The 17,636-nt window shown below is 42.0% G+C and overlaps 1 protein-coding gene across 2 annotated transcripts in view; it reads right to left on the bottom strand.

The window, feature by feature from the left end:
- Positions 1–14,249, bottom strand: part of MOCOS (molybdenum cofactor sulfurase) — a 2,173,869-nt gene extending 2,159,620 nt beyond the window's left edge. The window contains exon 1 of one of the 2 annotated variants that reach the window (XM_069219520.1): positions 14,006–14,249. In XM_069219520.1, coding sequence (XP_069075621.1) covers positions 14,006–14,159 — 154 coding nt within the window. In that variant the 5' untranslated portion in view covers positions 14,160–14,249. The remainder of the gene's footprint in view (positions 1–14,005) is intronic. The other variant, XM_069219521.1, reaches the window with a different exon arrangement.
- Between the last annotated feature and the right edge of the window lie 3,387 nt (positions 14,250–17,636).

Genomic DNA, 17,636 nt, shown 5'->3' on the forward strand with positions numbered 1-17,636 from the left:
TTTTTCATGTCCACTGCTTCCTTAAATTACCCTGTCTTACTGTAGCTCTCTTCTCTATTTGACCCTCCACTTTATGTCTAAATGTGTGGGCATTATTCATCTGCACTTTTGACTTACTGTAGGAGCATGTGTAAGCATCTCTTTGTGCCTCTGTAACAAACACATACCAGCAATTGGCATACAGAATGCACTGAAGTTCATGTGGGCTATGTTTGGCCTATATGAATCTCCCAATTAAATAGTGAATATATTAATTACAATAACAATTAAACTGACTTGCTCTTAACATGTTCTGGATAAACAGGATATAATGTTGGGGAGAGATGTTGGGGAGAGACTCTAATGGTGATGCAGGTTAGGTATACAGGGAAGTGTTTCAGAGTATGCCTTGGTAAATGAGTGTCCATGCCCAGGGGGGTTGGAGCGAATATGTAAGCCAATAACAACCCCTCCACCCCTCACTAAGACTATCATCCTATGGCACCTTCAATGGACAATTAAGATGGATATGTGTTAGGTATGATATCCAAAATATACAGATCAGAAAGACAAAGCACTGCCAAAAAGACAGATGGACTAAAGAAACCTTACACCACCAAGACAATAATTATAAACTGAGAGAGCAGTACTTAAACTCCCTTCTTGGTAAATACAGTATTTGTGGCTGCAGAGTTACAATTCTCTATGGGAACCACATGTACAATGTATAGCTTTTGTAAAATATGTCTGGATAAGTTGGTGGTTTAAGGATTTCCCTTTTCCTCATTAAAAAACATGATTGGGTGGGGGTGAAAACTTTTCAATCCCTCTTCAAGAGGGTCTACGCAGTCACGTCCTTGCAAGATGTAATAATAGGATGATATTAAAACATTTTCCAGAGTATTTTTACCTTCCATTCTACCACTGAATCAATCCCTTTAAGTGATTTTATGATGGACACCAACACATTTACCACAAATGGCATGCCACTTTCAGTTTCAGGACACCATCAAAGTGACAGTTGAAGAGACTGCCAGCTCGTCAGTCCTTAATAAGTAAACTTACAAGGGGATACGTATAGGTCGATGAACCTTTTGATTCGTATAGGGTGTTCTTACCATAGTTTTCGTACAGAATAAAAAATCAACACACAATAATCAATAACCATTAGTCAAATCTACAATCAATGGAGTCAGTGATTTTCACACACCATGACTCTTCAGTCATGAATAACCACACCTTGATTATAAGTTTAATAAGTTTATTTCCCTTTCGTTATCAATACTTAGGGCCTCATTATGAACATGATGGTCCAGACCGCTATGCCTGCGGTGGCGGAAATTACCGCCACCAGCATGGTGGTCTGGACTGCCATATAATAAAAAAGGGAAGGCCGCCACAGATGGCCCTCCGCCACCGCCAGGCTTCCGCCAACAGGCAGCCTGATGGTCGGGGATTTCTGTATCCAACAGGGCAGCGCTGCAAGCCCTACGGATTGAGAACCCTTGTTCGTCCAGCCTTTCCCTGGCGGTTTCCCCTGCCAGGGAAAGGCTGGCAGAAGGGGTGCTCCGGGTCCCCCATGCACAGCCCCGTCATGCAGGTCACTGCCCAATTTACGTGCAGTGATATGCGCAACCAGTGCTGCTGTACCCACCGCACTGCGGCATTGATGACGGCTCCATGTGGAGCCGTCGGCAATGTCCTGGCCCAGAATTCCGCTGGGCTGGTGGTGTCTTCTAGGGGCTGACGGTCTATGTTTAGACCGCCAGCATGAACACAGTGGGGAATCCCGCTGTGTTCATAATGAGCCCCAAAGTCAGGAATCTTAATTCATCAACTCAAATTGAAACAAATTTTAATACGCTTGTTAATCAGCAAGATGCAAAAGACGTGATCTAATCAAAGCTTGAGACAAAAGACATTCTAAGGCATCAACACAAAACATTAGTAAAACCAAATTCAGAAAAACTATGATATCCATCAAGTTCAGCAAAATAGTTCGTCAATCATTTGTCTCTGTAATTTGTCAGTCGTCATGTGAGTGAGTGCATCAGCACATGGGGCTTCATGCAAAAATAATTTAGAACACAAATTTGGAAAACATCTATCTAAGAAAAGTACTAAGGGGGTCATTACGACCCTGGCAGACAGGGGTAATTTAGGGAAAGGTACTGCCAACAGGCTGGCAGTACCTATTCCCAAATTATGTCATTGACGGTTTGGCTCAAGCCAAATCGCCAATATACCACTCCATATGCCAGGGTGGTAACAGCCTCTGGGCTGGAGACTTCGGTCTCCAGCCAGGCGGCCGTCACAATCCCACCCTCTGGATTATGACCCCACCTGCCGCCATGGTTTACATGGCTAATCTACCGCCCCGAAAACCTTGGCGGTAGGCACTATCAGTGCCAGGGTATTCCTTCCCTGGCACTGATAGGGGTCTCCCCGCCCCCTCCCACTCCTGAGATTTCTTCTCCACCCTTTCCCTCCCACTCCCGACATCCACACACCAACAAGCGCACATATACACACATACACACTCATACACACACACATACCCACATTGACCCACATACGCACACATTCATACCCACACCCCGCAACACACACTAACATACATTGTAGCACACACGCATTCACAACACACAATAAACATGTACTCTCACATTCATTCATTCACGTACGCATTCCACGCGACTCACACCTGCATGCACGCATACAAACAGACACCCCCTCACACACACAACACCCCCACACACGCACACAACACCCCCACCTCCCTCTCCTGTCAGAGTACCCGACCTGCTTGCTTGCAGGTGGTCCTCTGGCAGGAGGCGGGACGCCGCGCTGCTGCCAGCATCAGCATCCACCTGCAAAACACTGCCAGGCCGTATCATGGCTCATGACACCTTACCGCTGTCCGCTGCCATGACCATTGACAGAAAACCGCCAGCCTTCTGGCGTTATTCTGACGCCGGTCATAATGCGGTTGGCAGCTGGTAGCCACGGCGATGGTATGTTGGCGGCCGTGGCGGGAGGCCGCATTTACCGCCAATGTCATAATGAGTCCCTAAGTCTGCACAGTTGGTACCTAGAAAGAAAAGGCATAAAAATGGAACTCAGTCATTGTCATGTCTACCTATCCACAGTATGGGTCAGCAAGCAGAATAAGTCTTCGTCTTCAGGTCAACAGTCGATCAGCAAAACATCAGGCTCCCAATCAGAGAGTTTGAGCCCAATGACAGAAATCTTGAATCTCTTCTTCTCAATATCGCAGTCAAATCTGAATAAGTCTCTCTCTGTTACGTTGTTATATCAAAGTCACCCACACCGTCCACCAATTTCCAATTGGTCAATTAATCATACATTATTACTCTACCCAATAATGTCCATTTACCAAATCTATGAATTCTAATATTTCATAGTTCACATGTCGTTGATTGGTCTGCTCTATGATGTTCTCATCATCCGGCTCGTCAGGTATCAATTTTGTTGCATCTTTGTCTCCAGTCAGTGTCTTCATTGTTCGCGTCCTGGGAAAGTACATCTCATGCACATTACACACTATTAGATACATTGCTAGAGACTTCATCTCCTGGCCGTCGGTTCCCATAGAAAGTTTCTGCTAAGCATTTTATTAAAACAATGAGCATTTCACAGTTAGTTCATTCTGTCAGCATTTTTTATTAACTACTAAGAAATACAGCTTCTGCATGAGGCCTGGCAAAACGAGGCCATGACACCCGCTAAGTTAAGGCCTACAATTAATAAGCTTAAAGAATAATTCACAACCCGTACTATGACATATCACTACATGAATCTAATACATTTTCAATATCCTATACATATTAATAATAAATTAGGACATTTCGTGAACACTAGTGGCCATTCTTCGAGGTCAGAATTTCAAAATTGCACATTATTTTTCTACATTACTCATTTCTCTGCATAAGTCATTATTCAAAATACGTAACCATTCGTTAATAATTTCTAATTAAGACATCTGCTTCAGCAAGGTGCAAGGAATCCAGGTGACAAAAAAATAGAGGCAGGGCAACAAAATGGGAGGAAGACTGCAACCCAAAAAAGGGTGACTGGGAGAAAATGTGGAAAATACAAACAAATTGGTGGAATGCTTTAATTAGGCAAAGCCACTGAAAACTACTGGAAGCCACATCTACCTCAGATTGGATGTAGCCAAATACATATCACCCTTAGTTCTGACCCAAGAGGCACAGTCCTACTTGAACTGCCAAGCCAGGTTCCCTCGGAACCAGAAAGCAAGCAACTTAAGAACAGTTTCAGCCTGTTTGGGTTTGCTCTGTCAGGTTTAGCTTTGTTTCAGTGGCACAGTGAGCCAGCGCTTAATTTCTACATAAAAAACTGCCAGTGACCAAAGTTCTCTCTTGAAACACGGCTGCTGCATTTAAATGGGCGAGCCATCTAGGGCCTCTTAAATCTATTTACAGCAACTCCCTCTCCCTTCAGCACATTCTCACAGCTTTCTGCTTTCTCCCTTTCTGACGCTTTTTAGTTTTTCTCTAGCTCCATCTTTCCAATATGTGTCTTTTGCTTGCAGTAAATGCCTGATGCAGAAAACTAAGTGCCGGTGCCCCACACCGGAAACCACAGGCTCAAATTAAGCACTGCACTGAGCACGGATCCCATATCGGAACATAAGGGGAGAAAATGTGGACGCAAAAGTGAGTGTTCTTGGGGCTCCCATGTTCAAAAAAAGATGTAAGGAAGAGATAATCTATGTAATACACGAGGAAGCATTTTATCACATGAAAGGCCACCAGATTTCTTTCAACAACTTGTTGAATGTCCTATAGATTGGGAAATGTTCAGAATTTGAAGAATTACAAAACATTCACCAAACATGAGTTAACATTTCACATTTTCTTCCTAATCACAGTTTACCAAATATCCTGTTCAGTAAGCTCGTCGGTGGGGTTCCTTCACAGTATTCAAAATTAATTATGAAGTGCCATTCGGATGTTGGGATATGTCTTAACCTGTGCACTAGGTAATCCATAACTCTGTCTAGATGAAGAGAGTGATTACTTCAAAAATAGATATTCACATTCCGGGTGTTATTACATCAATTCCAACTGTATTCTGTATATTTGTCTGTTTGTTTGTGCAAAACACAAGGCATTACTCCAAATACAGATTCAACATGCCTCCCTCTACAATATTACCCAAAATACACCCATAGTTATTACAGCTGTGGAATGTATATGATAACATATCCTGACAAACATTATAAGGAACTTCAAGGTGACTTGCATTTTCCTTATAATGTACATTGGGGGTACTTTAGTACAAATAATACACGGTCACACTATAACACTTCCCAAAAAACAATTAAATCAATCCTTTGTGTGTCACTCTTTCATATGAAAGTGACAGAATGTTTGCAACTTTGCACACATAAAGAATAAAACTAGAATCTGTAGTGCAAACCTAAACACACCAAGAGAAAATTAGATATTTGTTGCAAAAAGATATTAGAATCAGTTTAGTAAAAGTCATATTTAAAAAAAGACTGCAGCTTAGCATCTGTGGAAACATGCAGAAAGATTCTATCCTTCCTGTAATTATCTAAAGTAAGCAAAACAAGAATTATGCTGTCATAAATATCTTCTTTAAATTAATCGTTGTGTCTCTATAAAAAGAGCAGAAGACAAAGTGAGGTTTGGTTTTGCTGTTTAAAATACAGCTTTAACTATACAAGTGTTCTGACTTTCCTTTAGGCTGCTGGTTCTGGCAGCAGGCAGTGTGAGGTCAGAACTCAATTGCAGTAAGTTACTGAGCAGCTATTTCATTTCTTGAGTACAGGCGACTTGAGATGCCAGAAGTCCGTAAAGTTCTCACCTTTCCCAGAAACAAAATACTGGCCATCTGTTCAAGATTTAAGATTCTGCAAGGACCATGGAATGATATTTAACTTGAACTTTACATGAAGTCATCTGTGTTCATGTTTAACATGGCCTTTCTATCTTTGTAAACTTCAATTATCAGTCTGGGGTCATTCAGGCAGCTGTGGAACAGATTTTAAAGTGAGTGATTGTTTGAAGGTTTGTAGAGTGCATAGCTGCTTTACCAGGAAGGTATGGCACTTGCCCAAAGAGAATTAATTGCAGAACCTTACTTATCCACAGAAAGAAAGTCTTTAGTCTTTTCCTAAATAGAGTTTCCCTGTTGAGCATCCTAAATTCCAATAGAAATGTGTTCCATAACTTGGCAGCCAGTGTCATTAAGGAATTAACCCTCAGTCTGGTTTTATAGAATCTGAGAATGTGAAGAAGGCACTGGTTAGCAGAGTGAAGATCCCTAGAAGGGCAGTAAATGCAGAACCTATTACGCAGGGCCTTTTTGTGAGTTTCTCGAAATAAAATACCAAAGTTTTGAACTTGATTTGTTGTTTAAGAGGGAGCCAATAAAGTTGCTTGAGATGAGCCTGAATCGATTGAGTCCTAATAGCCCTATGTAAAGCTGTGGCTGCTGCATATTGGGCCAGCTGTAGCTTCCTAATTAAGTAATCATGAACACCTAAGTAGAGGGACTTTGCATAGTCCAATTTAGAACAGACCAGGACCAAGACAATTCCTTTTTGAGTGTGGGGTAGTAGAAGGTTCAAGATCTTTTTTTAATGATATCAGGGTACAAAAACAGGACCATGACACAGCAGTAATTTGGACTTTGAAGGAGAGTGCCTGATAACATTTTACTTCTGAATTGTATTTTTCTTGCATTTACTGCTTAAAGTATGCACTGCTAAGTGGAAAAAATACAGGCTTTAGGTGATTTTCAAAAAAATTTCACTTGCAGGGTCATTAAAATACGGGTCATGCTGGTGTAAATCTGGCCAGATGGCAACACTAGAAGTCTCCTGTAACAAGGAAACAGGATTGCAGGCTCAAATTTATTAAAGCCCTGTATTCTTTTTACATGGTAAGAGCACACAGACTTGAATGTGAATATTTAGCAGTGGCCTATACAACAAACTTCCTTTATCTTGTTTGAGAGAAACAGTGATTATGGGTTATTTTAGTGCCAAGGTGGTATTCTCAGTGAAAGTGTCTTCTTGTGACCGTCTAAGAAGATAGGGGCAAGATAGTAATGATCAAGCAGACAGATTTCAGCTGGTATGCCATTGGGTCTGTGGTTTAGAGCAGTCTAATTATTCAATGACTGTTTTAATAATAGCAACAGTGTTCAGGGGCTTTAGTTCATTATTGGTTGCATATAGGAGGATGCGTAGATCATTCAAATATTCAGTTATTTGTTCAGGGTCCATTAGTGATGCTTGTGGCTACAGTTATACATGATACTTTTTCTAAATGCTATTTATCTAATATTGGCCATGGGTAGCTTTAAAAAACCCTCCCTTAATGGCAAGCATAAATTTAATATATTTCTGTTTTCACAGCATCAAAGCCAGTAGCCTCCTTTAGATGTCATCACAGAGGGTATGTAGTAAATACTAACTGGAACCAAATTTCTTTAGAACCACCACCACCATCATTACATGCTCTTTCCTCACAAGACCCCTCCCTGAGTTTACCTAGATATCTTAAATAAGAGAACTATTGTTCATAAAAGTATACTTCATTGCTCACAGGTTTCCCAATCTTAAATGCAAGGACATATTCTTTGTTCTGGGATTTTGTTGAATATCTTTAAATGGCTTTATAGACACATCTTGTGTTTACTTTACTTCAAACAGAGTTTACCTAAATATATTTAATAAGATAACTCTTGTTCATAAATGTGTACTTCATTGCTCACAGGTTTCAAAATTTTAAATGCAAGTACACATTTTCTCTTCCGGGAATTATTTTAATATTTTCAAATGACTTGTATAGGCATCTCTTGCTTTTACTTTACTTTAAACAGTTCTGTGATCACATTTCATAATTGTTCTGTGACTGCAACATCCATTAATAGCCTAAAAGGAAACCTCATAAGAATTGTAGGTTTCAATGAAAGAAAAAACATTGAGATTCAAACTCTGGATATCACTTTATCTCTAGACCCACAGCACCTTATCCACATTTCAGGTATTTTATTTCCCAAGATCATGTCAATGCATGTTAGCAATTTATGGTCAGCAAAGTAGTATAAATATTCATATTTCCTGCATAGTGAATAAACTAAGGGCCTGCTTTATGAAAAGTTTGCGCAGCCTTAGCGTCATTTTTTTATGTAAAAGTGGTGCAAATTTACAAAATATACTTGTAATTTGTAAATTTGCACCGCTTTTACATCAAAAAATTACGCTAAGCGATTCAAACTTTTCATAAATCAGGCCCTAAATGTCATGCTTACCATAGTTACCCATAGCCCTAAAAAGGGACTGAGCAGCCAGATATGGTATTCTGTGTAATGTAGGATGCCTATTTAAGCTCAAGTTTAGATTTTCCCATGGTCCTTTAAACCAACTCAGCAGGAAAAATATTTAGTTCTGATATCCAATGCACCCCTCAAAGAAACCATGATCATGTCTGCAAGACGCAGATGTATTTTGATGTTTAAATCAATTTGACAAAAATGTGCATCTTTACCAAATAATCATACTACAGCCACTGAAAGTAATTTGAGGAGAGAAACAGCACAGTTACTTTCACTCTTTTATCATGTTACCTCCAGATGCCTAGTAGGTCTCCAGTAGCCATGTTAGCACTATTGTGGTGGTGGTAAATGCAATGCAATTGCTCAGGGAGATCATTGTACTGGTGACCTAGGTATAGAGGAATTCTCCCAAAGAGGGACATTAGACTGTGAGGTATAAGGAGGCCAGCACATTCAAATACAACAGAATCAGATCAAGAAGGACATGTGTCCACAACATATGTTGAGGATCAAGAACCCAGGGAGCCATTGAGTGCATTTAGCCTTAAAAAGGGAACCATTTAACGAAGGCAAGAATCAGGAAATGGATAAACACTGTACTAAGAAGTAACAAATTAGCAATTCATATGGCCATTTGACAGGGCACACAATCTGTTGCTGAGCCCTAACAAAACTGCAAAAGCGGACACACGTTGTGAGGAGTTTTGAAAGGCCTGGAGACCTCCAACTCAACATAGTGCCCTTCAGTGATAGCACAACGTACCTCTCACGGGCAGAACTTAACACAATATGACATTCTCATTTTGCAAGAACTTTTGGCAGATTTTTATCACTTCTGTTGTATAGCTCTAGCTTCTAACATTCCGAGACACCACGCCTAACCCAATCATCACATATAATTTCTATCCAAATTTAACTCTCCATATTCATTTGGTACCTGGGAAGGAAGGCCTGGAAGCAGCTGAGTTCAGTGCAACTTTGATCATCCTCCACACTTCTGGGTGGCGGATGAGGCATCCTAAGGTGCACAAGGAAGGGGGAGCTGGGCTACTGGAGACTCTGATTGGCTCAGGCAATTCAGAGGAGGGGTAACAGGAGCACAAAAGGATTTCATGGCAGTTCCCTCCAAGAGACGAGACCATGATATAATCCTCATTTCTGGAATCTGAGAGGTCCATGACTGACTGAGAGACTCCTCTGGAAGTACATAGATAGGACTGTTCACAAATGCTGGCTAGTAAGTCTTAAAGCCCACCTACTCGAGGGAGCGGGGCAGGTGCAGGTGTGAAAGAACTGCCCATCCCCTTCCACACCTTCCAATGCCTCTGGCTTGGTAGCTCATTGAAAGGATCTTGGCATTTTGCCAGTTTGCTTGGTGCTTAAGATCGTTTGTAACATGCTCACTCCTTACTCTAGTGACATTGTTCACTTGCACAGAACATTTCTTTATTTCTTCTTCTGTTGTCTTGTTGATTTATATGTCTGCATTTTCCTCCAATGTCTGAGCTCATCTCTCTCCTGTTCCACCTGTGCAAGTCTTGCACACTGGCCGGCAGCACAAGGCTTTTGTTAATTACAGTTAATCATATTATATTGTCACAGCGTGGCTCAAGTTACTAACAAGGTGGAGGGGTGAGGTCCAATGCTGTGAGGACCCAGCACACAATCAGACGTGGGGTTGGCTGAGATAGGTTATAGGGTATCAACCCATATTCCCCCATCTAGAGTTCCCCTACTTCTCTCCCTCTCTCTGCTTCCTGCCCCAATTACGTCCACAGACATCAGAGTCAAAATGTGACCCAACCCCCTCACCATCCATCAACATGGTGATGGATGATGAGTAACTTGGGGCCCCTACTCCCTTTTGGAAAGTGAGTGGACACTGTATGGTGGGGGCTCTGACATCCCTGAGGGAGGCGCCCTCTCCCACCCGGCGCCTGGAGCCTGAGGATGGGCCGAAGGCCACCTGTAGTGGGGTCCAGCGGCTCAACCAGAGCAGTGGAATAAAGGTGAAAGTTGGCTGACAGGGAGCGGCGGGCCTGTAGGAGGGGCCAGGGCCGATGGCACTGAAGAGGCGGAAAGCAAAAGGCATTATGACTTGGCCCTCCCTGCACAGCTTCCCACTGTAAGATGCTGAGTATGGGTCGCTTGGGCCTACAGCATCTGTCTGGTGCAGGCTAGGGTCAGACCTATCTACAACTTTTTACTGGGCAAGAAGCCACCGTGGATGCTTTCCCTGCCGGAGCAGGGTTGTTCTAAAGCTGCGGGCCTGGTTTGTGCTACTGTCTACTACCTTGATGGGGAAACAGCACATCAGACCTCTGAGGCCCCGGGGTGCCTACAGGCCTGTTCACTGCTTCGCCCCAGGCAGGCTGCCCTGTAGCTCTTGCACCCCGTCGGGTGCCATCAGAGCGAGGAGGACTCACCGGAGGCCACCTAGCTCCACCACAGCCCCTGCAGGGGCATAGGAGCCGCAAGCGGGGCGGAAGCCTCATCGGAGGCCCCCCGCACCACATGGCCCCTTCCTTTTGCCCCTCATTAGGGTATTGTTTTTTCCCCCCATACTGGTAAAGATTACCCTGTCGGTCTGGCGCCAAGCCTTAAGAAAGCTCACATAACTACACCTTATGCCGGCAATTCTGTTGGTTAGTCTACCGCACGGAGATCCTTACTCCCTTTTTACAGCTGGGCAAATGGAGCCCTGGACAGATGCAGGCTTGTTGACTCTGGGGGACTATTTTTTTGGGAGGGTATATTGGAACCATTCTAAGACCTGAAGATCCAGATGGGGCTGCCCTCTGAGCAGTTTCTGAATTAAGGGGCAGTGGTGTGGACAGTGTGGAAACTCTGAGGGGTTGGGGGAAGGAGCCCCGCCAGACCGCAGTCCTCCAGACCATGTTTGGACTAGGTGGGGGAATGCACTTAGTTACCTGGCTGTACAGGGCATTAAATGAGATGAAGAATCGATCACTGGGTGACATACAACATAAGTGGGAGCTAGACCTATAGAGGGTACTGACTGTTGGACCCGGAGTGGGCCAAGATTCTTGCCTACGCATACAAGGTTTCGTGTAACACTGCTAGCGCAGGTGTTTAATTAGAGTTATTAATGAGTGTTTATGTATTTTGAATAATGAGTTTCTGTAGAAAATGAATTAACGTTGAAAAATAATGCACGCATTTGAAAATATGACCTCAAAGACTGGCCACCAATGATAACGAAATGTACTAATCAATGATTAATACTTATGAAATATTAAATATGTGGTAGACTAATGCAGTAATATGTCATATTGAGAGTTATGAAGTATGCTTTAGGTTACTAACTGTAGGCCTTAACTTAGTGAGTGTCTTGGCCTATTTTGCCAGGCCTCCTGTAGAAGCTGTATGTCTTAGCGTTTAATAAAAATGCTGACCAAGTGAATTAAACTGTGAAATGTCTATTGTATTGTTTAAATGTGCCTAATGGAAGCTTTTCGTGAGAACTGACTGCTAGGAGATGATATTCTTGCTAATGCAACATTTTATGTGTAATGTGTGTGAAATGGACTTTCACAGGTCAAGAACAATGAAGATACTGACTGGAGTGGAAGCTGCAACAATATTGTTACCTGACAAACCGAATGATGAGAGCAGTGTAAGACGGACCAATCAACTGTATGAGAACGTAGAAACATTAGAATTGATAGATTTGATATAGTAGTATTATTGGACAGTGTGAACATATGATTAACTGACCAATAGGGAATTAGGGGATAATTTAGGTGACTTTGATATAACAACGCGACGGAAAGAAGATAGTTCAGACACTTTAGGAGAGGGAGAGACTTTACAGATTTTAGGAGAGAGGCATTTGTGCCGACATTGGGATTATATTCCCTGACTGAGAGCCTGATGCCTTGCTCATCAACTGATGTCCTGAGGACGAAGACTGATTCTGCTTTGCTGATCCATACCGAGGATAGGTATAATGCGATATAGTGTGATTTCTATGCATGTCTGCTTTTCCTTTCTAGTACCAACTGCTCTACTCTATCGTAGTTAAATGTTTTCCAAATTGGTGTTACTAAATTGTTTTGCACAAGCCCAACATGCTGATGCTAATCTGATGTTAGCTGAGGATTCTGTTTTATGATGAAAAGACTAATGATTGATGGATTTCTCTGCTTAACTACATGTATTACATCTCTTTGACGCAGCTGACTCTGCTATTGATTTATATTGTAACTCTAGAATGTGTTGTAGTTTAAGCCCTAATTAGATTGTGTTTCTTCCGCTTCTTTGGACAACCAGTGTTGTTTTTGCATGTGTTTCATTTGATTTTGAGATTAATCTACCTTACCTTAGCAATGTCAATATAGGGAAATAAACATTCTAAACTTTACTAAAGGTGTGGTTATTCATGGCTGAAAGGTCATGGTGTGTAACAATTACTGACTCCATTGATTATTGATTATTGATTTTATTGCTTACTAATTATTGTTGATCATTGTGTATTGATTATTGATTATGTACTGGAGCTATGGTAAGAACTTCTTAGTTGCGAGTCAAAAGGTTCATCCCCTTGTAATTTTACTTACTAAGGTCTGACGCGCTAACAACACCGCCTGAAATATATACAATACAATTATACACGCAGGACCAGACATGGAAGTGTCCCAACGTATGTTTGGGCAAGGCTTTTGATTGGTTATGCAAATTTTGTTTCGAAAATGTAACACTCTTTACTTCTTTTAATATACGGTTTTGGACAGCAATGGGGGACCCTGGTCCCAACCCTGTTGATGGCCCTGGCATGCATGCTTATTAGCTCAATTAATGGGACTATACTGTGATGCTAACTAAAACAATTTGCTGCCATGGGAGGGGAGAGCATAATCAGGCTACTAAGACAAGCTAAAAATGCATGTAATATGACCCCCATCTTAAACTGTTGATTGTTTGCCCACAAGATGTTTACTACTTGTTGTATTGTATGGAATATCATTTCTTTTGAAATGCCAATAAAACAAAAGTGTTAAAAAAAATAACACCTCTGTTGAGAAGTGCACGTATTATCCTAAAATGTAAAGACATGCACGTACTAAGCACCTGGCAGAACCTGCCCACTAAAAACACTGGCAATAACGAAATCAAATAACGATGTAACACCCAAATTATATAATCGCATATTTCGACTTGCCCCCACCTGGAGACTTTTTCACAAACTGGGCAAGCTGTTCTCTTTGACTGTGCCGTATCATATATTCCTATGGTTCTAATGCAGTCAATAAAAAATAGCCACCTCCCTCCTCTCTTCCCTGGTTGGTCAGCAAAAGCAGCAATGTAATGGTAAAGAGGGGCCTTCCAACCTCTGGGCCCCGGTGCCACTGCACCTTTTGGGCTCCTTGTAGTTCATTTCTGCAGCCTGAATACAGTTCATTTTATCATTATTAACGTGAATCATATTCAGGGGCGGGACTGTCCGTCAGAGTGGAAGGCGTGTCGTGGGTTCTTTTTGGAGAAACTGTAATGAACTTTCAGTGTCGCAATATATTGTTCCCGCACATGCTAAAGGCGAAAAAGGAAAACACAACCTCTTACATTCTTCTTTCCCGTTTTGCTATCCTGCAATCACACTGATCGCAAATGTTCCCACAGTTTATATTTATGAAGTATGTGTTACCTCCAAGCCTGCTGAACTCCTTCTCCCTGATTTCTTTAATGTTGCCCCCGTAGCCGTAGCCCCGTGCATGGGGCAGCTCTTGGAAGTAACTGAAGGAGAGCAGCTTGTCCCAGGTCTTAGTGACGTTGCTGAACCGGTGCTGAGGTCCTTCCATGCTCTTCTCCAGCTCCAACTACCAGGCAGCAGAGACCAAAACAGCCGGAGTTTCTTCGCAGCGCGTGAGCATGCAATTATTAAACAGGAAGAGTGCAGTACACCTGTGTGGGCGGAGCCTGCAGCCATACTCCCAGCACTTGCAAAGTGCGTTAGGCGCGTGAATGATTACTGAGAATGAATGCATTGCCAAATTTGTACCTTTAGCCCTTCTGAATGCGTGTCTGGTCGCCGAGCTTATGCAATAGCTGTTCCTGTTTCAAAAACCATAAATGTATTTATGTGACTACTTAAATAATGCAAAACAAGAGCAAAATGCATGCATGCCGTTTACTACCAAAGTACAGTGTCATTAAGGCAGCAACTTAAGCGCTCTTGAACACACCTGTGTAACTGGTTTGCTCGAGGACATCAAGAACAGGTATGGCTGGTTTCTGAATTATTCTCATCCTAGATAAAGTTCGGAAATACCTGTAAACAGATCCACTGGAATTATGTGGCAGAAGAGGACCGAATTTCGGAGAAGGGTTCACAAAATCATGTGGCAAGTAATGGTATTATATACAGCGGAATACCGCAGATTTCAAAACAATGTTTATTCACTATTATGTCTTTTTTACGCACGTTCACACTGTTATTGTCAAAGATTTCGCCGAGCTAATGCCAGTTTAAGTACAGCAATCAGCTACTGAGAGGTGACCTATTCCTCCGCGACCAATGCACTGTGCTGCATAATGTGTTGTACTGTTTTAGTAACTTTTGATCGGTTAGAGTTAGAAACAATTTTATTGTGATATATGAGGCTCATCTGCAATCTCTTTCGTTGCTGTTTGTTGAACAGCACTTTCAAAGCATTACATTTCCCGCGATCCTGCTCTCCTGTGCAGTAAGAAACAACATAAAGAACATCAATCCATACACAATAAATAGGGGCAGTCAAACCAACATGCATTCATTTCTTGCTACTTCAGTTAAGTACATGCTGCACCTAGGTACTGTGTTATGTGTTGTTTAATGTGAAAATATTGTTAAGGAAAGTTCAGGGGCTGTTTCCAGCTTTCTTTGGTTAATGCACTTTTTAGGTCGCAGCCTACCAGAGAGCACCGCTGTCTGGTTGCTGAAGACATCTTGCAGACTTTCAGAAAGTTGCTCCAGGAGTGCAGTCCACCCGCTGATCATCATTGGCTTGTGTCTCACAATTTATGGCTATTTGCTTGCTTTATTTGCTTTAGGCTCCCCAGGTTCAGTTTGTCACTCCTGTTGCTTAAACTGTATTTATTGTATTCTTCCATAAAATTCCATTTTGTAAACAGGCCTTCAAATCATGTTCTTATCTTGACACATTTGGTGTGCATTCAAAGATCTAGGTCAGTGGTTCCCAACCTTTTGACTTCTGTGGACCCCCACTTTATCAATACTGGAACCCGGGGACCCCCACTGAATCATTATTGGAATGCGGAGACCCCCCCACTAAGTTATTATGCAAAGAAGGGGACCTAATCTGTTGAAATTATTACATTTTCTAAGCAGTCGCGGACCCCATGGGGAGGCTTCACGGACCCCCAGGGGTCCCGGGACCACAGGTTGGGAACCACTGATCTAGGTCAAATGTCAGGAGCTGTCTTTCCAGAGCGCTTGCTTACTTTTCTTTCTCTGACTTCAAAGTAAGAGGAGTTATGTGAGAATCTTGCTGAATACTGGGCATAGGAAAGAAGTTTTTTTCTCTAACAAACAACAACATTTAAATGAACTGTGTATATATCAAAATTAGAAACACAAATGAAGCACATTTTTTGTTATTTATGAAGTGTGTTGGAAAACAAATACTTTATTATGTTCAAAACAAATCACTACGGTACTTGAAATAATTAACAAACTATTTTTTTTGTGCACTGTATATCTTTGTTAGTAAAACTGTATGTCTCTGCACATGTAATGGTCATTTTAATGGAAAATGTGCTGTCTGTAATGGCAGTGGGCTACCACACCATACATACTCTGCTCTATGCCACTCCACCTTAGTCTGCACCACTCCACACCACTGCACTCTATTCTCCCCCACTCCACAGCACTACATTCTGCCCCACTCCACTCTACGCCACTGACTGACAAACAATATTGTCAGGGGATTTGGCATAATATGGATGGCTGCAGTTCAATTCTGCAGTATGGAATGGTCTTACTGTTCCTATGGAAAGACTCAGTTATGAGTACATTGTTAGGGACAGTTCTAAAGATTCAATATGATGAAGTAAATGATCAGTTTGCAGATGATGTGTATAATGATGATGCTTACTATGATGATGACAAACCACCTTTTTCCCTAGGAAACTAAAAGTGTTTTATAAAATGCAAACAGCAGATTGGGTGTGGAGGGTAACCTCATGTTTTGACCCAGGATTGTTACAACACCCCCATTCCACTGAGTGGCATCCTCCACCTTTTGAATGAGTAAGTAAAGTTGAGAATCAGAATTCCAGTTGACAGAGCCACAAGGTCAAAAAAGGGCAGTATGCCCCAGACCAGTTTATTTTAGATGAAGCAGCAGTCTGCTTTATTGTAGGCACAAAAATTGCCATATTAGGGAGATCTTAACGACTTTAGGGGCTCTGGGCCAAACATAATTTTGGGCACCCTGCTTGGAACAACTCTGAATTTGTAATTCATTTGGGGCTCACACTCAACAACTATGGTCAGACTATTGAATCCCCCACTCCTACAGCTGGGCACAACCTTACATCAAACAGTCTCTCTCAGCACCATACATTCAGAAAGACTGGCGGCCTGAATAAGACTGCTGCATGTGGTGCACTGGACGGGTGTTTCATCATTTGAGGCATGTGCATATAGAGGTTGCTTTTTTTGTTCACTGCACTTTAGTCCCTGCTCCTAGCGGAACAGGGACTCTTAGTCAGGGGGCACTAGGCTATGATTGCATCAGCCCAGCAGCTGCTTCATGCTTCATATGGACAGTTCAGTCATTGAAGGAGCAAATAGTGCTGCTCTGCTCTGCACATTAGCACTTGGAAAACCTGCCAGAGAAGTAGAAAATCCTGTGGTCCAACAATTCCTACTACCCACTGTAGGAAGTGAGAGATAGTGTGCACAGAGTCCAAGGGTTCCCCCTTAGAGGTTGCTAGTGGCAAAATTAGATGATACTAATGCTCTAATTGTGGTAGTGTGGTCGAGCAGTAGGCTTATCAGAGGGTAGTGTTAAGCATTTGTTGTACACACACAGGCAATAAATGAGAACACACACTCAAAGACTTAACTCCATGCCAATAGGTTTTTATATAAAAAAATATTATGTTCTTAATTTATTTCAGAACCACAAGATTCAGAGTTAAAGTAAATACATAAATTGTAAGGTACATGGCATAGGTAAGTATGGAACTTTGAGTTAAAAAAGTAATGTACACAGTTTTGTCAAAAATGACAATAAGCTATTTTTAAAGTGGACACTGTGCAAAAATCCACA

Source organism: Pleurodeles waltl, chromosome 2_2 (genome assembly GCF_031143425.1).
Source record: "Pleurodeles waltl isolate 20211129_DDA chromosome 2_2, aPleWal1.hap1.20221129, whole genome shotgun sequence".
In the NCBI taxonomy this organism is placed as follows: Eukaryota; Metazoa; Chordata; class Amphibia; order Caudata; family Salamandridae; genus Pleurodeles; species Pleurodeles waltl.